A 24,480-nucleotide genomic window follows, 5' to 3' on the forward strand; every position below is an offset into this window, starting at 1 on the left:
GTAGCAGATTTGCAAGCTCGAAACAGGCCGCGTTTTGAGCTTGTAGCCTACTTTTGCTGTTTTTGAATTTTAATCTTGAAAAGTAACAGTTTTGGACATGAGGTTTCCACTCGACAGAGACGATATGCACAACCATGTAGAGAAAGACGTGAGATTTCAACATCACAAAATTGCTCAAAGCATGTCTTCACACAACCCAGTCTCCAGGCTGAAGTGGTTTAAATGTTGAACGTTTCTGGGGTGTGGTTGATTCCTGAAGAAGTTCTATTCAAAATTTCTAAAAGTCCCAAAAACTTTTACTTTTGTTAAACAAACTAGACTATACCCGGTGAAGGGTGCAGGCGAAAGTAGTTGCAAACTTGGGGTTATTGCACGTCCTGTCGCGCGGTTCCCCCCCCCCCCGAAAGCGAAACCTAACTGCAGCATGCAAACCAAAGCGAAACCTAACTGCCGGTCGACCCAACCAAGACGGACAGACACCAAGACAGACACCAAGACAGAGGTTAGTGGAATTATAGGTTGATGTATGGCTCTTAATACATAACAAAAATGAGTAAAAACAAAACATAATTTTCAGAAGGCTGAGTACGTCTTCCAGAGCTTCCAGTTAATGTAATTTTTTAAACATGCAGATATTTCAGCTTATTTTGAAACCCTAAAACCGTGAGTTTCAAAATGCGCTTCTTTATCACTTAAACGGTTTTTGTGTAGCAACTAAATTAGCATGTTTCCAAATGAAGAGAAGTAATGAGGAAGAGGAAGTAATGAGGAGCAATTGATATTATATATATTCCTTCAACACAACTCAGACATCACTCGACCAAAGACCATGGCAATCACCTTTGCCCTGCTCCTCCTCATCACCCTAAATGGTAAGGAACACTTTTACAGAATTATTAAAAACAAGCAAATTTATTCATATGTTTAATGATGTGAAATAACAGCACTAACAATTAATTGTAAACCTGACAGAAATCACACACAAAAAAAGTACAACACGCAGTGGCGGGAAAAGTACTCAAATGTTTTACTTAAGTAAAAGTATCAATACTGCAATGCAGAAATACTCTGTTACAAGTAAAAGTCCGGTATTAATTAATGAAATTTACTTGAGTACAAGTACAAAAGTATTGGCATCAAAATGTGCTTGAAGGGTAGTGTTTCCTGAACCCTTAGTTACTTTCCACCACTACAGTAGGTACTGTATACAGAGCAAATACTCAAGCATACATTTTCTCGGTTCCCTGCAGGAGCCCATGGCTACAAGGTGGGTATTGTTGGAGGCAGAGAGGCTGCCCCCAACTCTCGCCCCTACATGGCCTCGTTGCAGCTGAGAGGAAGACACTTCTGTGGGGGGGTGCTGGTGAGGGAGGACATTGTGCTCACAGCAGCCCACTGTAATAGGGCACCTGGGTGAGACCTTCATTCAACACTTATCTCTCCCTGTGTGTTTTCTCACTAAACTACAAAACGCCACACAGTTCGTGGAATCCGTTTTTTTTTTACTTGAGTAAAAGTATCAATACTGCAATGTAGAAACACTCTGTTGTACAAGTAAAATATCCGGTATTCAAAATAGCAGATCTACAAGCTCACAACGCATCGCATCGCGACGCGTTGTGAGCTTGTAGATCTGCTATTTTCAAATAGACAAAGTATAGTGGAGTAGAAGTCAAAGTATTGAAAATCGAAAATACTCCAGTAAAGTAAAAGTACCTCAAAATTGTACTTAGTAGCCTACAGTACTTGAGTAAATGTACTTACTTTCCACCACTGTTCATAGACTAAAGCTGTTAATAAGTAGCATCTCCTCAACAATGACTCTGAGGTTAAAAGTGATAATAAATGAAGAATATAAGCATATAGCACACGGTAGAATTTAAAGATTTTCTTACCGTATTCCTGTTTTGATTTCCAGTCGAGTCGAAGTTGTTCTTGGAGCCCACTCCCTGTCAGCTAATGAGGACACAAAACAATCATTCACTGTCAGCCGACAGATTCAACATCCCGAGTACAATGATGGGGAATTGCTAAATGATGTCATGCTTCTTAAGGTAAGGATATCTGAGGTTATATATCTGAGGATAAGGTTTTTAGTGTAGATAGAGACCTAAAATGACCTTTTCAATTAATTTTTTGCATTCTTTGAATTTATTTTTTATCCCCATCTATAATGACATGAATAGGTTGGGTGAAAAGTGGTAAAAATGTGTCATTATTTTATGTTCATCCAAATGGTGGATATGTTATTTTGGAATGAACCAAATGAATTTCTTCATTAAAACTCTCGTCTCTCAGCTGGATGCCCGAGCCAAGCTGACCAGTGCGGTACAGGTGATCCCTCTGTTACAACAAGGGCCAAGACCATCCGATGTGTGCAGCACAGCTGGCTGGGGTGACACAGGGGACAACGACATCTCCCCTGACAAACTACAAGAGGTCGAAGCAGACATCCTGTCAAAGGGAGTGTGCCGTCGTAGATGGGGGACTTATCCCATCACCGCGGAGATGGTTTGTGCCACAGGACCTGTTGGCACCCATGAAGGCTTCTGCACGGTAAGACCACAAACTGAATTGTGATCAGCTATTTATAGTATCATCTATACCTCAGTCTTCAGTGGTGGAAAGTAACTAACACATTTACTCAAGTAATAATAATAATAAACTTTATTTGTATAGCTTTCATGACATGAAATGCAGCTCAAAGTGCTTTACAGAGCAAGAGTACTGTACTAAAGTACAATTTTGAGGTACTTTTACTTTACTGGAGTATTCCCAATTTTCAATAGGCCTACTTTTACTTCTACTTCACTTCAGAGACAAATATTGTAGGCCTACTTTTACTCCACTAAAATTATTTGAAAACCAGTTACCAGTTACTTTGTAGATTTTGATTATTATTACAAAACATACACTAGCCGCTTCAGCCCTATTTAAACATTGACTTTTTGAAAATAGACGATCTACAAGCTCACAATGCTTTGCATCACAACGCGTTGTGAGCTTGTAGATCTGCCATTTAAAAATATATATATGATAACTTAATGAGTAAGTTATCATATATCATACAATATGTTCTTAGGCACTTTAAGTATTTGATGCCTATACTTTGTACTTTTTACAGTATTGAAAATGTGAGTACTTTTTCCACCACTGCCAGTCTATCACCCAAACCGACATGACGTGACTACAAGGGTTGCTGACATGTCTGTGTTTATTGTCTTTATTTTTTTAATTGTATTTATTTATTTATTGTCTATTCAATCAATCAATCAATCAATCAATTAAATTACTAGTACACCTAAATAAAGTGCATCTAACCTGTATGTTATCTGTTCTACAGGGGGATTCTGGTGGCCCCTTGGTGTGTAACGGAACTTCAGCAGGTGTTGTCTCCTTCTCTTCGAGGCGGTGTGCTGACCCCCGTAGACCTGATGTCTACATGCGCTCAGCCGCCTACAGGGCATGGGTAGAGGAGGTGTTCAGTAACAATCCATTGTGACTCGCATAACTAAGATAATAGAGCACCGAAGTCTGACGTAATTTACACATCCTACCTGGGTCGCGGTCTGAATTCCCATAGATGTGTTTAATATCGCGTCAAATAAGAACTGTGTTCCAAAAATAAACAAATGACCACGGCGATTTTACTCTTATGGATATGAAGCATCAACTGACGGTGAGAAAACGAAACGCTAATGTTACTTCCGCCGAATTAGTTACATTTTCGCCAATAACAGACTGTATCAAATATGAGTGACTGACTATCATAAATGATACAGAGCCTCCTCCCTGACAATTTCGCCATGACAGTTTGTTTAGTTTTGGACCCCAATTCTTATATGAGACGATTCTATGATGACACAATGTTATTCTCCATAGAGAAATTTCTTTACGAACCAGGGGATGAACGAGTGACGTCAGGACTTCTGTACACGGCCTACACTTTCAGAGCAATTTGCTCATAGAATACTGGTGACAAATATTTGCACACAAAATTATATCGGATGCATTGTTTGAATTAGCTGTATATAGCCTACTGTAGCTCTGGCCTCAATGAAGAAATTAGTCAAAATAATTAGACACCTGTTGTGCAATGAGCTAAATCAATGCAACAGGATTAAATGGTAAACCAGTGAGAAGTGCCCACTCTACTTAGGTGCCCAGATTTAGCAAGTGCCTGCCCACAATGTTTTGGTGCCCAACCTTCATGTATTTGGATAAATAGGGCCTATCCCCAATAGGGAGAGAGCCTTGGCTAACTAGTAACTACCATACCTTCTTGTTTCCTTGTGGCAACTACCAAAGTAGGTAAGCAGTTTGGTAATTGAAACTTTGATTCAAGATCATCTGTAGGCCTAGCCTGGTAAACCCTCCCTCCGGAAATCTCATTTCTATTTGATTCCTGGAGTGGAATCAAATAGAAATGAGATTTCCGGAGGGAGGGTTTACCAGGCTACAGTAGGCCTACCACCAGTCTGTCACACACACATATGAGAGAAAATCATGAATCAACGTTATTGCCACATCACAGTTTTACAAGTGTAAGAAGAGAGTGAAATTCTTGTTTTTTCTTTTTCTTACCTCTCACCTTTATATGTCTCTCTTCCAATAATGCTTAAAGAATGTGGTTTCTTTATTAAACTTGTAAATGCGATTGGACACATCCAGTAGGTGGCGATACAGTTGGCTATGCAGTAGCTAGTTATGTGCTTAGTCAATATGGATGTTAGGTCGTATTGTTTTGGTGGAGGTGAACACCTTAAGTTGTTTAAATACATAATTGATTATTCACACCTGTTATAATGATGCAAATCAGAGTGCTTTTTAATGATTATTGCAATACACTGAAGAGATTGAGTTTTTCATTATTATTATTATTAATAATGATAATATTATTATTAATATCATTATTATTATTAATGGTATTATTATTAATGGTATTATTATTATTTTAATTATTATTATCATGACTATTGTCGATGTTTTAACTGTTTTGTGGAATGTACAAAATTGCGCTTCCCTTCTTGTAACTGTATGAGAGGTGACAAATAAAAACCTTTTTGATTCTTTAATCAAAAATTGGCACTATTAATTACGGTGCAAAATAACAACCATCCAGGCCAGCAGAGGGCAATAGCGGTAACATCAGGCTACAAGTTTCACATGGCCCGGAAGCAGGAACGCCAGCAGCGTACGCAGTGTTGCCATGTCCGCTGATTATAAGCGACTTTGGGCTTCTTCCGTAAAGTTGCTTGTAAATATTTGTAGTTGCGGGTTGCGTTTTTTTTTGGGCTGGTTTCTAAAGTGTAGCTGCTTATTTGGGCTTGTTTCCTAAATGTCGTTTAAACAAGTGGTCCTAAAACATTTTCATTAAATTAATATGCATTTGTCCACAGACCCCCCCCCATCTAAAAAATATTTAAAATATTCCAAAGTTTTCCAAATTTTCTTCCCCCAAGATTTTATTTGAAAACAGCAGATCTACAAGCTCACAATGCGTTGTATTTGAGCTTGTAGATCTGCTATTTTCAGACAGCCGATGACGATGTAAAATGTTTAAAGTGCTCGTGTGGCCCACAGTTAACCTCGCATCACCAGTCTTTCCACCTCGGAGGAAACCACAGTCGCTTCTTTTGGGCTTCTTTTTGTTTCTGGTTGCTTGTTTTTCTCACAGAATCTGGCAACGCTGCCCCCGGAAACAGGAGGAACAATTATAATAACAACACAGTAGTAGTCCACGTTATCTTCAGTCTTGGCATTTTGTCATTTGATTTATTTGGGCGGTCTGGATGCTCCAAAATGTCAGGAAGTCAACAGCTCAGATTGTTTATCCAGGACCGCCTAACCTTGGCTGCTGAGGAGATCTTTGGTGTGCTGGAGAAAACCATCAGTGAATATGAAGAGCAAGTGGTTCAGTCCAAGTGGGAGGTGGACCAGCTGAAACAAGACTTACTGCAACTGAACACAACACAGCCTCACATACACCTGTACAGAATAGGTATGATTACTCATCCTTTATATTAGCCATGGATCACACAACGGTCATCTGTCACGACCGTCATGGATGAACTTCAACTTGGTGTTTGCACTGTCTCCCTTTTTGGCCCGTACATCTGCATAAACGTTCATATTTCAAATATAAAGTGCTTACCCCATGGCCACGGATGTTACCATTATGTACGGGCCCTCAGAAGTACCTGTATCTTCCGTATTGTTCAATAAAAAAAGCATTTTAATCCGATCGGTGGCCATTTTCACAGTTATAATGTATCAGAGTGCAATACACCTCCCAACCGATAGGGTCGCGTAGTTGAACGCATACTATGGAGAAAATGGCCACCGATCGCATTAAAATGCTTTTTATTTAACAATACGGAAAATACGGGTACTTCTGCGGGCCCGAACAGAATTTTAAAATCCGTGGCCATGGGGTAAGCACTTCATATTTGAAATCTGAACGTGTATGTAGATGTACGGGCCATAAAGGGAGAAAGTGCAATCACTATGTTGAAGTGGCTACCTAGGTTTTACCTTCAATAAAGAACAATAGTTGGTAGTGAACATCATAGTGTGATTATATTTAGGCGGGCCTATATTTGTTTAGTTTGTATTATAAAAACTGCCTTCCTTCTTGGTCCACATAAAAGCAATATGGTCACCATTTTGGCATGGTGATGATATATTTTAACACATTCGTGCTTGACACGTAGATATGTTGTCAAAGCTGTCTAAAGACAACCTACAAAGCTAAAAGAGGACATACTGTTTGTTGATGTTGATTGTTACATTATTATAATAAATCTTATCTTCATATTACTGTCACATCACACAGGTTTACAGCTGTAAAAAACGAATTGGGGGGTAAAATTCTGTCATACAGCTCCCATCATTTGCAGTTCCAAGAAAGAAATAACTGGTAGAGAAAGAAAATAACACGCAAAACACTGAAAACAGGTCTTATTATGTCAAATATCAAATAGACTAGTAAGGATGCACAATTAATCATTCATCATTCACATCTGTATATCGGCCGGTATTTGATTATGCAATATCAACCAAATCAGTATCTGCAAAATAATCATTCCATACACAAGTTTGAATATGAGGCTGAAGAGCCTTCTTGTGGTGACTGAAGGCAGAACAATTAATCAGTGTTGTTTTTTTCTGGGGGAGCTTTCAAAAGGATCTACGATAATCTGTAGAACAAAATAAAGTTGGAAAATGTCAAGTAAAAATAAATGTTAGATCTTTACTACATTTAGGTTATGTGAACTAATTATACACACCAGTAGGCCTAATAAATGCAGTTTTTTTTTTAGAAGTCTGCATCGGCACCCAGAATCACAGTTACTCTGTAACAGGTGTAAGGTAAACTCTACTGGTAACGTGTATTGCAAAATCAGTAATGTTTTTATTATTATTACTATTGATTTTATTCCTTAGTCTTAGCCTTTTCTTAGTGTTTTCTTTCCTAATAAAGTTTTTCTTTTGTTGTTTTCTCCTCCCCCCCATGTAAAGCGTCTTTCCGTACTTAGAAAAGCTCCATATACATTTTAGATATTATTATTAATGTATCGATAGATTTGACCATGTTGGCCAAGCTTTCAAGTAGTCCGTGAGCCAGGACAGAAATGGGGTAATCATTACCATCTGGGGGGATTAATTCTCATAGTGATTTTTGGGTAGGTATACACCCCTAGAGCTAGGAAAAATGTGATAGCCTTGCATCGGTGGTAGCTATCTGTGTGTTATCACTCCTTTTATAACCACAAGCCAAAACACAGTTTTCAAAATCCGAATGAAGCATTCTACTTCAAACTGATGGTTCTCTCTTATTATTGACCCTCTCTCTCTGAAAAATGGTTGGGATAAAGCTCAGACTATATATTGTCCAGAAAGGTTGTTAAAATTTGCATATCTAGAATATTTTTCTATTACAGGCAGTGACAACATAGTGACTATATGTGACATAAGATGTACTTTGGTTTTAATGAAAGATGGAACACAAAGGGTTCCTTTGTAAATTACCTATAGATTTAAAACCATGTTAGATTCTAAGGAAATGTATTATGAAATTCAATAAACAGAATATAGTGCAATGGGTAAGAAAATATCCAAAATGGCCACTAAACACACGCCTGGCAATTTTTTACTTTTAATCCGCTTGTCTTAGAATACCTCTGTTTAATACCTCTTTTTTAGGGTTTTCATATGTAGAATCCATTCCTGATGTTATTTTTTTAATATCAGGTCAATCATGTCAAAGGTCAGGTCAAGGTTAAAATTGACCTCTGGGAGAACAACAAATGGAAACAACTTGATGAACATTCATGGTTCACTATTCATGATTTTGTTTTGTGAAAAGTGTCATTAACATGTCACAAGAACTGGTATTCATAATAACATGAATGTAAAATGATATAATCTAATGTCAAATATGTATCTTTTGCAACTACATCTGTATTCTCCAACCCACATCCTGTTCTACCTCATCCTTACAAGTATCCTCCTTATTAACATCACTCCTCATCTGTAGCTTGAACATATCATCAGTAACCATCTTCACCAGAGCAGTTACAGTACATCAGTGATGTACTTCTCACTCTCTGTGCCCTAAATTGATATTGCACCATGTCACATAGCTCTGACGGTGGGGTCACCCTTAGCAATGACAGGAACAAGAATATCCTAGATCTCCTATCCAAATTTTGTGACATCAAACGACTTGTCAGGTGGGGCTTGGTGGTCTGCCACTTTCCACAACATCACTTGTAAATAAATGAGCCCACATGTGGTGCAACAGGTTGGTCGGTGTTGGAGGAAGGGCCATTGACTTGTGGCACCCACCTCACCCAGCACATCAGGGTAGCCTGGGAAGTTCCCTGCCAGCAAAGTGTAGTGTGCTCTGATCTTGCCTTTGTCATACATATAAGACTGTCCCATCCCAATGCTCCATCTATACTTTACACTGTAGGTCCACCTGATACACCCCAATACACAGCATACAACAGGACAAGAACATCAGTGTAATCACTGAGCATGTGTATCACACCCTTTCCAGAGATGGCTGCATCAGGGATATAGGAACTCATGGTGATGTCTGGTGAAATCATGACTAAATGCAGTATCTATCGTCAACACTGAAGGTGTACAACATGCTCAACGGCTTCTGCTTAATGTTCTTACTCTTCATGATGACATCTCATGTGGGTAAAGGACATTACTATTCACAACAGCATGGGGGCAAATTAGCCAAGGATGGGATTGAAGAGATGATCTTTCTGTGTGTGAGGAATCCTACACCCCAATATTTTATGACCAAGACACACCAGTGCTTCAACTCTCCCTCTGTTTCTGCACATTTTGGGGAAGGCTTCAGTCCACTCCACTCACATGCATCATGACAGCATCTTTCCTGATCGTTATGGCAGTCTGCTCCCCAGACTGGTCAGCAGAGACAGTGATCCAGAATCCATCATGGTGCCGACAGACAAGGTCTAGCTTAGCCTCTATGCTATGGCATGGAGCACATGCATCTTCAGCAGGCACTGGGTTAGATATCAAGCACACTGCACATGGCCAGCATGGAAGAAGTGCTTCAGTCATGTGCTTCATGAGAGAAAAGGTGAAGTTAATGTCAATGTGTCTCCCTGCGCATTCAAACTGGTGGATGTGAAGTGTAGGAAGAAGTTGTCTACCCACTGTCAGCCAGTAGGATGGAGATGTGCAGTGTCCAGGTAGGCTACTGCTGTATCTGTTCAAATGTCTTTGGCCAAGTTGATAGAAACCACTTCAGAGTGCTGCTGATACACTCAGGACTGACCACTGAACTTGCCTGTCATGTTCTGCAACCACATGCATTTCCACTTCCAGTGCTGAACCTTGCATCAGTTTTGCAATGCAGCTGAAGAATGACTGTATAACATGCATCCCACCGGGATGCACAATTACATTATAGAGCTTATATACCTGCAAGGTGTCAACAAACGGCTCCATGTCAATTGTGAGGTGAATAGGGCCTGCTGTACATGTCAACCAGTGACCATATCTGCTGCCTGCTTGGACACCTGGTTGGACGATAAGGTGCGAGAGAGACCTTGACCTGACCTTTAGCACATAGGCCAAAGACTGACCAGCAAGTCAAAATATAACATTAGAAATAGATTCTACACCTATGAATGCCCCCCCCCCCAGGTCCCCATATGAATCACGTTCACGAAGTTCACAGATTCCCTCACACAACTGCAATATTTTGTTGTTTTTAACATAATTTAGTACAATGGAACATCACCATGGGATGGACACCATCTTTGATTTGGCAATAAAAAATTAACTGATGGTAATTTCGCTGATTCAGCCATATTTCTTGAACCCTAAGACCTAGTTTTAGACACCAAAACCACCTTTCTAGGTTGAACAGTATCATAAAGCCATTTAAGCTCCTGGCAGTCATATTGGACGCCATCTTGAAAATGATGGCTTTACGAGAAATATAATTTCCTAGATTTTTTTGTATGTTCTTAAGCATGCCTAGACGTACCAGAACCAATTGAAAAACCTTTTGCATATTTTTTTGGGGGGGGGTTAATAGTATGTTTTCATATATTGACCCATGTAATTTTCGCCTAGTGTTGTAACATAAAATGCATGATAGCACCCATAAAGCTACCATTGGTGCAAGGCTATCACATATTTTCTAACTCTAGACATGCATACCTTGACAAAAATCACTATGAGCATTAATCCCCTCAGATGGTAATGACCAACCCCCCTGGCTCACGGACTAAAGTAACTGTTTGCTCTATCTGTTAGATTCCCAGCCAGTCTCTGAGGAGGTGCTTCCTTTACAACAGCTGAACGCTAGACAGGAGTTGATGTCCAGTGATGAGGATGAGGCCGTTCAACATCATTCCCCACAAGTAAAAGAGGAACAGACAACGGGTAAAACTAGCTTTACATTTAACACATTTCAATTTCTATCATTATGACTGGAATGCGTTGTTGTTATAGACCAGGGGTCTTCAACAGGAGGCCCGGGACACCTAGGGGGTCCTCGGACTCAGAGTTACTACAGGGGGGCACTGGGCAGCCAAATCTTTGCGTGATAGCTAGGATACCTTTTTTTTTTTACATTAACCGCTTCCCTAGCATCCCTATTCTGAGGAGAACATTAGCCGAAAATAGCTGATCTACACTGTGAGCTTGTAGATCTGCTATTTCAGCTTGTAGATCTGTTATCTTTTTATTCAAAGAGGTTTGATTTCGGGGGGAAAAGAGCAGACCATGTACAGAGTGAAAGGTCAAGTTTACTAAGTATTGAGGGTTTAAATGGTTAAATGTCTGAAAACACACATTAACATGAATCCAACATACACTGAAGACAGTGCTGTTAAACAAGTCTATGAAGCTATCTATGAAATCTATGGAAAAGTTGAATCTGCAACACAATTTTATACAATATGTAGTGGGGGTCCCTGCTTCATCTCTCTCTCTCAGCTGAGGGTTCCTTGGCCTGAAAAACACTGAAGGCTCCTGTTATAGACTAATATGATAACATTTCTCAGTTATTTTAAATTGATTGTTTCATTACAGTACACGTTCATAGTAATCGTTGCTCTCTCTGCCAGATTTCCAGCCAGTCTCTGAGGAGGTGCCTCCTTTACAACAGCTGAACCCTAGACAGGAGCTGACGTCCGGTGAGGAGGAGGAGGCCGTCCAGCAACTCTCTCCACAAGTAAAAGAGGAACAGGTGGACCTCAGCATCATTCCAGACTCTGAGAACAGTATTTCCAACAGTGGAACAAATAGATTTGTTACATCAGAAACCAGCAGTGACGGTCAGCTGATCCCTTCTTATACCACGGAAACTGCACCGGCAAACCACCATGTCACAAACATATGTAACGGGAGTGGAGGATCGGGCTTGACGTTCAGCCAGACGACCGACGACGATATTTTCTGTATGGAGCAAAATATTTGCCGTTTTTGCCGAAAGCAGTGCCGCTCGAACTCGGACCTGGTAGAACACGTGGAGGGGAGTCATATGGGACGGAAAGCATTCAAATGTCCCCGATGTGACGGCGAGTTTGCTTGTCGAGACACGTTGGCCGTTCACTATCTCAGTCACAAACCTCACCCTTGTCCTGTGTGCGGGAAATGTTTTAATCAGCGCTCAAACTTTAACGTTCACATGAGAACTCACACCGGCGTCAAACCTCACTCTTGTCCGGTCTGCGGGAAATTGTTTAATGACGCCTCGAACCTTAACCTTCACGTGAGAACCCACACCGGCGTCAGACCTCACCGCTGTCCTGTCTGTGGTAAAATGTTTGCCGACAGGTCAAACCTTAAAGTGCACATGAGGATTCACACCGGCGTCAAACCCTACTCTTGCCTCGTCTGTGGGAAGTTGTTTACTCAGAACGTGAACCTTAAAGTTCACATGAGAATTCACACAGGTGAGAAACCTTATTTTTGCGCCAAATGTGGTAAAATGGTTACCCACAAAACTCATCTGAAAAGGTGTACCGGTACACATACAATAATTACATAATCGTATGATTGCAATTATTTGAGCTAATCGCAAGAATTTTTTATAATCGTCAGAATTGTTTCCATTCATCTGTTGAAAAATATTAATTAACAGAAAAGCGTAAATAGTAGGTATACAAGCTCACAATGTGTTGCGATGTGATGTGTTGTGAGCTGGTAGATCGTTGATTTTTTTTAAGTGCAAATGATTAAGTATATGGCTTGTTTTTTAGTACATAGTATTATTTATTTAGATTATTGATCATTGTCAGTAATGTCTTTACTGTTATTAAGTTATTTGTCATATCTGCCCTGTGCACGTTTTGTTTACAAATCTGAAAGTCAAACAGAAATGTAATTTTATTTACATGTTCCAATGTTCAGTGCAAAAAACAACAATAAAATCCTCAATTTCAATTAATTGTATGACGATCAATCATTAACTAAAGATTCATGATCATGATGACAGCCTACATGCACATGAGGGTCCATGAAGCACTGAAACGGTTTACTACTACTACTATTACTACTACTGTGTAGCGTGCTGTCCTCCTTGAAAGCACATTTTAGAAGTCAGACAGGATAGTTATTTGAACTATTTTGAGAAGAGGAAAATGTGTCATCCATTCATCCAAGTATTTATCTACAGTAAATGAGATGGCTACATAAAGTGAGAAATAAATATTACTGTATTTTATTACCTGGTTGTCAGAGTTATGGTCTGATGAAGGATGGATGGGTAGTAGTAGCCTGGTAAACAACCCCAGGTGTAACGATATCGACGATCTACTATATCGATATGCAAACCGCAAAATATCATATTGTTTGACTTTGTATCGTATCGAATCGTTTTGCAATGCAAATAATCGATTTTATCAATACTAAGTACTTGTGTGTTGTATTTCGCAATTTTAAGAAGAAATAAGAGAAAGAGGGTTTTAATTACTTTTCCATTACATATCGCTACACTTGGTTTATCGATAAATGTGTGTAATCTCTGTGTTCATGTCAAGGTGTGGGTTTGTCCATATGTGTTCAAATACAATGTCCATGTATTTGCCAGATAATCACTGTGTTTACTTATTTATATCCATAATAATGTATTTTTCCCTTATTCCCTGGGTAGAGTCACAAAGCACACTGTAGATAGTAGCTGACAAACAGTGTAGTAAACAAAAATCCTGCTCTGTCTGCACTCTGCACTAATGAAGGTCATGATATGATAGTCATGTTAAGATTGCGTATCCTTTGCACCTGCGTTTTGCCTAAACTTGTGGCTGGACAGACACTGAATGTTTTGTTTTCTGCAGTGCAGGCTTTAGTATTGGGATAATATTGTGTGTGATGTGTATACTGTTTTGCATACGCATTTGATTGTGCTTTTTGGGCGAGATACTGTGATGACACTGACACTGTAGATAGGCTAATAGGTGTATACCAACTAATACTGCTGCTTCATTATTGATGGTACTTTTTGTGATGTTATTCCTATCTACTTTTTCTTACTCTGTATCTGTAACTTAAATGCCTCTGGCGACTGAATTTCTCCAATAGGAACATGACCTATGATGCATGACCTTACACTGTGTGTAATGAGTGTTATAGTGTAAAAAATCACACCCTGTGTGAAGTGGGCGGTGTCTTGCTAGCTAATCACAATACTGAATGGAGTCAACCAATCATGTACAAAAGATAAATACATTTATTGAAACACTCTTTATGATGGACGAAACCATAACTCGAAAAAAACAAAGTTTTGGTTTTTTTCGAGTTATGGTTGCTTATATAGGGCTATGCACATGTGTCATGTGACACTGGCCAATCACAGTCCTGAATAGACTGTGATTGGCCAATCACAGCGCAGGATAATTCTACAAATTTCCTGGGCCCAGATCTCAGCGCAGGAAAATGTACATTTTTCCAAATCTCACTTATAGGGGCGGTTTCACCGCCCAAAAATATATATATATTTTAGGGGAGACTTTGAAGAAAAATTGACTTTGCCAATCTGATCTCTGGTATGTCATTCCAAAGAGTGAGGTCCTGATAGCAAAGGCTTGATCACATTTGTTCCTATTCTCTGGATTTCTGGACAGACAGACAGAAAAATACAATACAAGCAAGCACACACACCTTTTTCTCTCTCCCTGTCCTCATGCTATGCTATATAGGCTTTTAGCTGATAAATCCCCTTATTAAAATAATAATAGAGGAGAGTTAATTTAATGTAATATCATTTTGAGTACTACATAACATGGACCTATTCACTCTCCCTCACACACGCAAATATAATTATTTCACTTGACAGGTGAACTGCCTTAATTATGAATAAATAACAGCTCAATAAAAGACCAAAACAAGAAAAGACAGGTGTCATTGTCTGCTCATTTAAATCAATGATCCAATTAGCATAAGCGAAGCCTACAAGTAGAACGCTTAATATGGAGGAGGACATCAATTCCCATTGTTCATTGCGTGCACTTCCTCCTCGTGTGCGATCATCGCAACCAAAAAGCACCACGGGAAATGGAGTTTTTTTCGGCGCTCCGTCCTCCCATTTTCCATAGGTTTCGCGAGGGTTTGCATGGGCGGGTGTTGTATGTTAGCCACATTTCTCTTGCGAGAAGAACTTAACAAATAACTGATATGAAATCGGCGTAAAGGTAATTATACAACAACATGTCCGAGTTAAACTACAACGCTATTTATATCCGGGATCGTGATGTTGTGTGTTTTCGCCGATCGGGTATGAAACAGATATAGCAAGAGCCTCTACTTTTCTTAACATCTGCATTGAGGTGAGCTTATGAACACAGCACAATTATTGATAACCTATTGCCATCGATAGATTATGTGGTGTAGATGTTGTTGCCCTTAGACTAACCTTAGTTTTTGACTAAACATTGAGCTATAGTGCAGTGCATTTATATACCTCTGCAAGGTAATATTGCAGCAACTGATCAGACAATAGCTGCGACAAATCCAGCCGGCTATGTACTGTAATTTTTCAGATCACAGTCAGTGAGATCATGGCTGACGTGTTTTCTTGAAGTTGTGTGTCATAGAAGAGCCTGTTTAACTGGCTCCTTTCTCCTCCTGATCCAGCAGTGTGATCAGTCTTAGTCAAAACAGTGATTGGAAGGAACAACGATCATTTGTGTTATAACCTGTGATTGAGCCAGACGAGCAGCCATGGGGCCCTTACAATGATGTACATTATAAACAGTGACCTCCATGAATGTGTGTGTAGTTCATAAGGAAATATAACCAGGAAGTTATTTCGTCGCGCCAAGCCATTGGCTGGAGTGGGTGTCAGTCCCTGCTGCTGTGTAGTGTAGGCCAGTGGTGGAACAAGTACTCACATTTTTTTTTACTTGAGTAAGAGTATCAATACTGCAATGTAGACATATAAGTAAAAGTCCAGAATTCAAAATGTACTTGAGTTAAAGTACAGACGTAAAAATTTACTTAAAGTACCAAAAGTGGAAGTACTCTTTGTGCAGACTGTCCCATTTCAAATGTATAAAATGTATACAAATCCTTTGAAAATGGCAGATGTACAAGCTCATCTTGTGAGCTTATAGATCGGCTATTTTCTGTTATTTAGCTATTTAGCTGTAATTTAGCTGTAATAATAATTAAAATCTACAAAGTATCATAATTGTAGTGGAGTAAAAAGTACAATATTTGTCTCTGAGATGTAGTGGATTAGAAATTAAAGTACTGAAAATTGGAAATACTCCGGTAAAGTAAAAATGCCCCAAAAGTGTACTTAAGTACAGTACTTGAGTAAATGTACTTAGTTACTTTACACCACTGGTCTGAAGCATAACAGCTTTCATAATCACTTAATAATATTAATAATAAAGCTGTTGTTTCTCTCTCTCTCTCATTCATCAGCCTTTGCATTTTGGAGGCATGTCCAAGAAAAGGGGGAGGTATGTAGAAACATGAATCCATGTCATATGAAGCTATTATTGCTGGTTATCGTATATATGACAATAAAGAGGAAAAGTTGTGTCTGGTTTCATAATTAAGTGGCTGAACCAGTTGCACAACATTTTATATCAGACATGTGACTGGTGATGTTTCTTTTCCAGTGAACACTATATGAGGAAGACTTAAAGAAGGAATTTCCTATGTGTAAATGACTAGTTTTCCATCCTTCTCTCTATACAGCCACATATATTAATCTTTATCATTTTCAAAAGCAGTAACATCCCTTAAGAGATAAGCTAAATCAAGCTCTTTATGTGTTAACAAAAGTGGAAATGTATTCATCAGGTATTTGATAAGGTCTTGGGGCCCGACTTGATTAAGCTGTTCTGTTTATAAGCTTTCTTTTCCCTCTTCACCCCCCCCCCCCCCCCCCCCCACACACACACACACACACACACACACACACACACACACACACACACACACACACACACACACACACACACACACACACACACACACACACGCACACACTGTCTTTCCAGAAAACGGAGTAGCGGGGAACTGAGTGACACAGTAACCCCTGACCCCAACTGCATTCTGGGACTGCGTATTCAACACAACTGGCGTGAGAAAGGGAACCAAAGCAAATGGAAGGGCACTGTTCTTGACAGGCTCAGTGTTAACCCTTCCCTCTTCATGGTCAAGTACGATGGCTTTGACTGCGTATATGGCATTGAACTGTTCAAGGACGAGAGGGTCTCGAACCTCCAAGTCTTGACTGAAAAAGTCGGTGAGTGTTACTAGGTGTTTAATACCATTGTCTGTGTGGGCTACTTTGTATTGAATAATTGTTTAACCCATTAAGACCTGAAGCCGATTCTACAAATGTCTTCTAAATCCCAACAGTATTCTGACAAACGTATGTTTCTATATCAGTGGTGCTTAAACCTTTTCATGTCAAGGAAGGACCCCCAAAATGATATGTTTTTGGCCGCCGACCCCCATCTCAAAATATGTTGTTCCGGGGTCCCCCCAGAAGCAAAGACTTCAGTTAAACATGTTCGCTTTAAAAGAGTATATATTCAAAGATTTGCACACATTTTCACGATTTACAAGCTCCAGAAGCTCTACAAGCTCGTAGCGCGGCACTCGGGCTACAAGCTTGTATATCTGCTATTTTTGAATAGCCAAAGTGTAAAATAATGCTTTTTAGCTCAAATCAAAAAAATTACACAGACACGTTCCAGGTCTTAACGGGTTAAGTGCTAATGAACACCCAAGACATTTTGATTTGCAGTAGCTTTGGTTAAACAAAAGGAGCTCGGATCATAATTTGCATGCACTAACTACAGGACATTGACCTGTGAGGGAGAGGTATGGGAGCAGGTCTCTGACCCCGATGTGATATGATACTTTCACATGCATATGTCCTTTGTCTTGGCTTTTAGTAAACAACAAGATCAAGGTGCCTCACGGGGCAGAAGAACTGGTGGGTAAAGCGGTGGAACATCTTTTTGAAAAGGAGGACGGAGAGAAAAACGAATGGAGGGGCATGGTACTCTCCAGAGCGCCAATCATGACCAACTGGTATTATATCACTTATGAGAAGGACCCAGTGCTTTACATGTACCAGCTGTGGGATGACTATGCTGATGGAGACCTACGGATTCTGCCAGAAGCAGGTATTGGCTATGAGCATACAATAAAACATTCATGCACAGCTGAAGCAGGTAATGATAGTTAACAAAGCCCCATACCTAACTTCGCACAACTAACATACATATTGTCAATTAACAGAGATCCATACCTCCTGACGCAGGTATCATCCATTAACAAAGATCCATACTTCGCACAACTGACACAAGTATTGTCAATTAACTGTCAGAAAATAGTCCCTGCATGGGACTGGGGTGGCGCTATTGGAGCGTGCACGTGTACACACAGGTCAACATATGCATGCGCATGCGCACGCGCACGCGTCGGAATAGCGTTTTTGTCTCCACTACTACTACGCATCTACTTAAATAATGAACGTTATAGTGTCTTAGTGTGTTTAATTGTTTTTCACTTAGCCAAATGTTTCTATTTTCTAGAGATCTATTTTCAGACAAATCATTCCAAGACAGCATGTTCAGTCTTAGAACAGAACAGATATATACCTACAATACAAATGTAATATTTGGGTGCATTCGCAGACTAAATGTTGAACGAATCTGCTCTGATTTCAGAGCGTGTCATTTTCCATTTTCGTGTTTTGAAATGCATTCAAATGGTCGTTCATCCCATGTATAACTATAAACATGTTTATAACCTATTTTGTTACGTGTAGATGTATGTTGAATAAGTAGTTGCAAAGATGCCACTACTGTCGCATTTTGCAATGATACTTCATCTGACCGTCATTGTTGTGTTGTCTTGTCACTTAATGTTGAATTTTCGATCGGCGAAGCTCCGAGCACTCTCCGAACGACCAAGAAAGAGCACCCCGCGGCCCGGTGTGTAATGACTATATATAACAATGGTAATGGGTGGCACCTAGGCTGGCACCTCAATGGGCACCTCATTCCAGGGGTTGCCTGTGCCACCCGTCACTGGAAATGGCTCTGTTAAATATCCATACCTCACAAGAGAAGCAGATATCATCAATTAACAAAGATTCATACCTCACGCAACTGAAGCGGGTATCGCAAATTAACAAAGATCCATACCTCACACATTGAGCTTACTACAGTAGTATAACAAAGGTTCAAAGTGTCGCCAAAGACCATACAACAAAGATTCAGATCTCCCGCCACTGAAACGGGTATTGCCAGTGAGCATATAACAGACTCATGCATGAACCGCTTTATTCAATGCCTTTGTATCTCAACCCACAATTAACAAGGCAGCCTTGAGGTGTGTGTCGACTTCCTTTTATCAGTTCCTACTTCCTGTTTATAGGGTTGCCTCCACTCTATGCACAAATAATACTGCATGCCTTGGGAAATCTACCAAACTACATGTCACGCTTGCAAATTTCATATTTTCCGTACACGTATTTTATTAAACTATATATGATTGCTCGGAGTTCGCGCTATGGGATCTTTCGTGGCCATGGTTACAGCCCCGCAAGCTATGGAATGATCAAACTGCGCATGCGTGGAATCCGCGGACCCACTCTTGTTATCACGGTCCCAACCAGTGGCCAGTCCACGGGCTGCAGCTCTCGGTGGAGAGCGCTTATTATGTGCGATCTCACCACTTGTCAGAAAGTACATTATTTCAATTTTTTTCACGTTGAGAGACGACACAAGCCTGTGTAAGAGTGATTGTGCGTGTGCGTGTGCGTGCGTGTGATCGCACGTGTACGTGTGCATCGGGGCTAGGCAGAGATTGAGTCACAGTCAGGAACACACGGCTGGTATTTTCGGCGAATGAGTTTCTTTTGTGTATGTGGGTTACTTCATCGCGCGTGTGTGTGTGTGTTTGTGATCGCACGTGTGTGTGTGTCGGGGCTAGGCGGAGATCGAGTCACACACACGGCTGGTATTTTCGTCAAAGGAGTTCTTTTGAAACTGTCAGAATCAATGTAGCAGTCAGTGTAGCAGTCAGTGTAGCGTATTGAGAAATGTATATGGCAACACAACAATATCTGATCGATGCGCACATTAAAAGTGAGTAGGCTATACGCAATATGGGCAACATTAATGACAGACATACCTGTACACCCTTATGCACCATACACATTACATTTACATTGTGATTATTGTATAATTTAGAAATGCTAATTATATGATCCTACTGGCCTATAAAGGTGAACAAAAACCACAGGTGAAGATGTCATGTGAATCAATGCAGAGTAGGCACCTCCTCTCGAGATACCTCAGTCAGATGGATGGATGAGAGACACACATGGTCTGGAGCCAGGCTTGGACAGACAGCCAGCACATATATTTTAAATCCTGGCCTCATAATAATAGTATACAGCCTATATTGTAGGCTACTAGCTGTGAGGGCCAAGTGGCCCGAACCTCTAGTACAGTATGTGTAAATTGCATACTGCACCAGTACTGTATACTACATGTTACCTTGTCTACTACAGTCACATGACTTCACTTGGAACATACATACCGGTACATCGAACCGGGCTGGTTGTTTTTTTCAATTAAAAGGTGTAATCATGTCCTATGCCTGAATTTTATTTAATTAATTTTTTCTCTGGCTTCTTCAATTAGTAAAATCCCGGCTTTCAACAGCTGCACAGCGCCATCTATTGGTTTCAAAATGAATTGTGGATACATTTGATTTAGGTCTACCAGTTAGCAAGCTTTGACAAAACTGTTGTCAATGCGTGCCCTTTGACACACCAAATCAAATAGATTAATTATCATTTTTGCTGCAACCGTATTTATCCTGAGATGACATTGGTGAACAGGGTCTATTGTTTTGAAAATGAAATCAATAAACGACACACCACAAAGGAAGCTCTGATTTGGCGTGTAGTGTGTTGTCCTGGTATCTTGGGCATACACTGGAAGTATTCATGTTGTTCGCCTACTGCAGATAACTTACCACTTCTATGCCATACTACTTTGTGATTCCGAGCACAGCCTGTGACAACACCAACAGACCAACAGAAAGCCTCATTACAATAGTTTTGTACTAGTTTTGGTCTATGGCACATTATTCTGTGACTTAAACTCAAAATAAATAACTAAAAATAAGAAATAAATACATATAATCGCTACAATTATTGTGACATAATTAATCTCTTGTCCTTTCTCATCTCTTCTCAGAGAACAAGCACCTGTTGCCAGCCGACAGGAAGCCCGGGGAGGAGACGGAGAGCCTGGTGGGGAAGCAGGTGGAGTATGTTACCGACAAGGGTGTGAAGAGAACAGGCCTGGTCATCTACCAGGTCCCAGCCAAACCCTCTGTCTACTACATCAAATACGATGATGACTTTCACATCCACGTCTATGACCTGGTCAAGACCACCTAAGAAGAGATGATGGACACTTCAATCTCACCCCCTTCAGCCCTCCTCCTCCTCCTCTCCACCCAGACCGCGCTACGTACATCCGCTTACTTTGCACTCACCTCTCATCTCTCATTCAAAGTCCCTGCAAAGGATTAAAAGATGATATGCTTTATCATTCGGAGAAAAAAAAAACTGAAAAAGAAAGAAACAAACAAACAAACGGAAGCATAAGGTTCTTTTGGTATGCACAGCAGCAACTGTAGCATTGCTTTGCTAGCTCCATTAGGAGGAGGGAGACAAACTGTTCGGAGCCGAAGAGTTATTGATATCTCTAGTTAACCTGTTTGAGTGTCGCTCTGCGTGCGATACTTAACGTTTCAGTTAGTCCAGGAGTGCACTTGCCTCAACAGATGCACATGGTAATCGTGACTGCAGTTGCTTTATTGTCCCTAAGATACTGTACGCGTTAATCTGGCCTTATTAAAAGCATTTTGAATGATAACTTCCCAAAACTGTCAGTGTTCAACAGTACTGCCCCCCAAACAGCCTTTGAAGATATTTCTTTAGATCAATAGGCCTTATGTAGGCTAGGCTTACATTCTCTGAGACCGGTCAAGCCTATAATTTCAATGTGATCGTCATTTATGAAATCAAATTTTTGGTGTTCTGCATGTTTTTAATTTATTTGTTTTGCATTAATCATAGACAATCACTCCCTCTTGGATCTGTAGTTCTCGATGGTCGGTTGTCTAGAAGACGGCTCACACAGGGTGCACCTGCCTAAGGCGGAGAACAGCCTGTGTTGTTTGCATTTTACACCATGGCTCTCTCCCCTGAGATCAGTGAGCAGGTGAAAGCAGAACAGACATTAAAGAAAAGTGATTAATAGTAGTATTGAAACAATACCTGAAGACTGAAGTTTAGACTGTAGTGACCGCTCTGCCCCCTCCATTATGCTCCTTTTGGAAAACCTGTCCTGCTGCTACTGTATCCCTTTTTATCATCACTGGCTGTATAATTAGGCTACATTAATATACCTTCTCCCAGTCCTCAAATATTGGAGCCAGATTCTTTCCGTAGGCACTCACCTTAGGTTAACGGCACAAGGATCAAGATCTAGCCTGATTTATACTTCGTCATACGAACAGGGTCCTGCAGCAAAATAGCCGATCTACAAGCTCACAACACGTCGGTACGACGCGTCGAGCTTCAGTTATTCTTGGCACGGGAAGTATAAAGTGGGTATAAGGTCCTGTGTGTTAACAAAGAAGAAGTGAGCTAAATTATCTCATTTAAAACTAATCCCACACACATCATAAAGTGCCTTCAGGCTTATCATATTGCAATATTGTATATATCTGCTACTAGCGTGCAACATAACATTGCTTACGAAGGCCAAAAATTGGTCTTTATTATACATTGGAAAGTTAGATACTCTAACACAAAAAATTGACACTGACAGCTCGAGAAACGTTTTGCAACCATCCGTTTATATTAGAGGATATGTGCAATGTTTGTGCTGTTTATGCAGTATAAACATACTCAGATGTAACATTCTTAACCATTGGTTGCTTAGTTTCATCAGTGGTGATATTGTAAGGAGCACTTAATTATATATGGTATAGAATTTATATGTTTAGGTTGTGGTACGCTACATTGTTTCCCCCATCATGCTTCTTTGCTTAAGAGCAAATTGTGGTGGATTATGCTTTAAATCACACGCATGAAGAAGAATCTTATAACACAGTTATTTGTTATAATACATTACGCTTACAGTATTTAATCTGTAACTTTTGTGTAAAATGTATTGTAATGTTGCCTGTTGTGAGTATCCTCATTTATGTGAATATCTCATTAAAACACCAGCTTTTCTTTAAATAAGTTCTTAGTATACAATTATGTGTATATCGGACTGCGATCTTGAAATGACAGACGGCAGTTTAACAAGACAGTAACTGCAGTTTGGGCCCCATTCATATCTGAAATACTGCTGTCTCTAACAGACTTGCGACTATGTGCATTTGATTTCGTCATAATTGTTTAATATCCCAGTTCTAGGAATTCCTTACTCATCTCAGCCCTTCCCTATGGGGCATTCAGTGCATCACTCCGTAACATAATCGATTGGTAGGCAGGTGGTATACCGTGATTTTCATGCTTTTCTATTACTTAACTGTCAAACCTTTGCATGCATCATTTGAATAGAGACCTTGAGATATTCAAGTCTTTATTTTGGCAGCAGTAAAAAAGTAGAAATGTCAGGCAAAAACAAGTTTCTTACCCCATGTTGAATAAAAAAAGTTGAAAGATGGCAAAAAGAGAAGCATTGTCAGCTTATTTTGGGGTACATCACAACCCTCAGTGTTGATTTAACTCTGATACTGTACATGTTTTACATGCAGTTAAATGAACACAGTGGCTTATACTGTGCAGTTGTGCTGTGGTGTTTCTACATTGAGTATTCAAAATGATTGTGCTCTCTGCTTTGTTCTCTTCTCCTTCCTGTTCTGACGTTGTAGCAGCATCTACAGGTCATTTGTGTCATTCTGTCATGTGTAATAAAAGTTTTTTGCACATTTATTTTCCTCTCAATGTGCTGTCATGTTCCAGATGCAAATTATAGACAAAGTAGCACCATTGTACAAAGCCAAAGAAATACAAAGGTGAAGTCAGTAATGTGATGAATCCAACATGCACCCTGACATCCTACATTAATTAAAATTAGCTGGTGTATAAAAACTAATTAAACTAGAAAAGTGCACTCCTCTGAGGACAGGTCTCAGCCAGGCGGGGTTGCCTGCCCAGGGTCTGTAAAATTTGGAAGTCAGTCTGGCCAATTGAAATATGAAAAATCTGACTGACATCTTTATTACATGACTGCTGAGATATGTACCGATTTGTGAGTATTACAATTTGACAATGACTTCTCATCAAAGACAATATTTAATCTTCTCCATTTCTCGAATCTATAAATATCGGACACGGCAATTACTTGATTATTATGGTTAAGGTTTATTGTACTCTCAGAAATGGTGAAATTGAAT

General features: G+C 39.9%; 3 protein-coding genes across 4 annotated transcripts; all 3 read left to right on the forward strand.

Moving 5' to 3' along the window:
* Positions 1-469: 469 nt before the first annotated feature.
* On the forward strand, positions 470-5,075 carry LOC308087765 (mast cell protease 1A-like). The gene is made up of 6 exons (XM_080431919.1): positions 470-502; positions 810-872; positions 1,251-1,413; positions 1,919-2,054; positions 2,299-2,556; positions 3,344-5,075. The coding sequence occupies exons 2-6, from the start codon at positions 830-832 to the stop codon at positions 3,500-3,502; spliced, it is 759 nt and encodes a 252-aa protein (XP_080288045.1). The 5' UTR covers positions 470-502; positions 810-829; the 3' UTR covers positions 3,503-5,075.
* A 651-nt stretch (positions 5,076-5,726) lies between these two features.
* On the forward strand, positions 5,727-12,951 carry LOC308087169 (uncharacterized protein). Its single transcript, XM_080430883.1, has 3 exons — positions 5,727-6,001; positions 10,816-10,944; positions 11,631-12,951. The coding sequence occupies exons 1-3, from the start codon at positions 5,803-5,805 to the stop codon at positions 12,554-12,556; spliced, it is 1,254 nt and encodes a 417-aa protein (XP_080287009.1). The 5' UTR covers positions 5,727-5,802; the 3' UTR covers positions 12,557-12,951.
* Positions 12,952-15,091: 2,140 nt separating this feature from the next.
* Positions 15,092-24,016, forward strand: LOC308087091 (spindlin-1). 2 transcript variants are annotated; one of them, XM_080430778.1, is made up of 5 exons: positions 15,092-15,197; positions 16,435-16,472; positions 17,019-17,266; positions 17,925-18,158; positions 21,252-24,016. In XM_080430778.1, exons 2-5 carry the CDS (start codon positions 16,453-16,455, stop codon positions 21,455-21,457), a joined length of 708 nt encoding a protein of 235 aa, XP_080286904.1. In that variant the 5' UTR covers positions 15,092-15,197; positions 16,435-16,452; the 3' UTR covers positions 21,458-24,016. The 2 variants fall into 2 exon arrangements, with proteins under 2 accessions (XP_080286904.1, XP_080286903.1); XM_080430777.1 differs by having other exon boundaries at positions 15,108-15,332.
* Positions 24,017-24,480: the final 464 nt, after the last annotated feature.

Source organism: Gymnoscopelus braueri (genome assembly GCF_963280865.1).
Source record: "Gymnoscopelus braueri genome assembly, chromosome: 6".
In the NCBI taxonomy this organism is placed as follows: Eukaryota; Metazoa; Chordata; class Actinopteri; order Myctophiformes; family Myctophidae; genus Gymnoscopelus; species Gymnoscopelus braueri.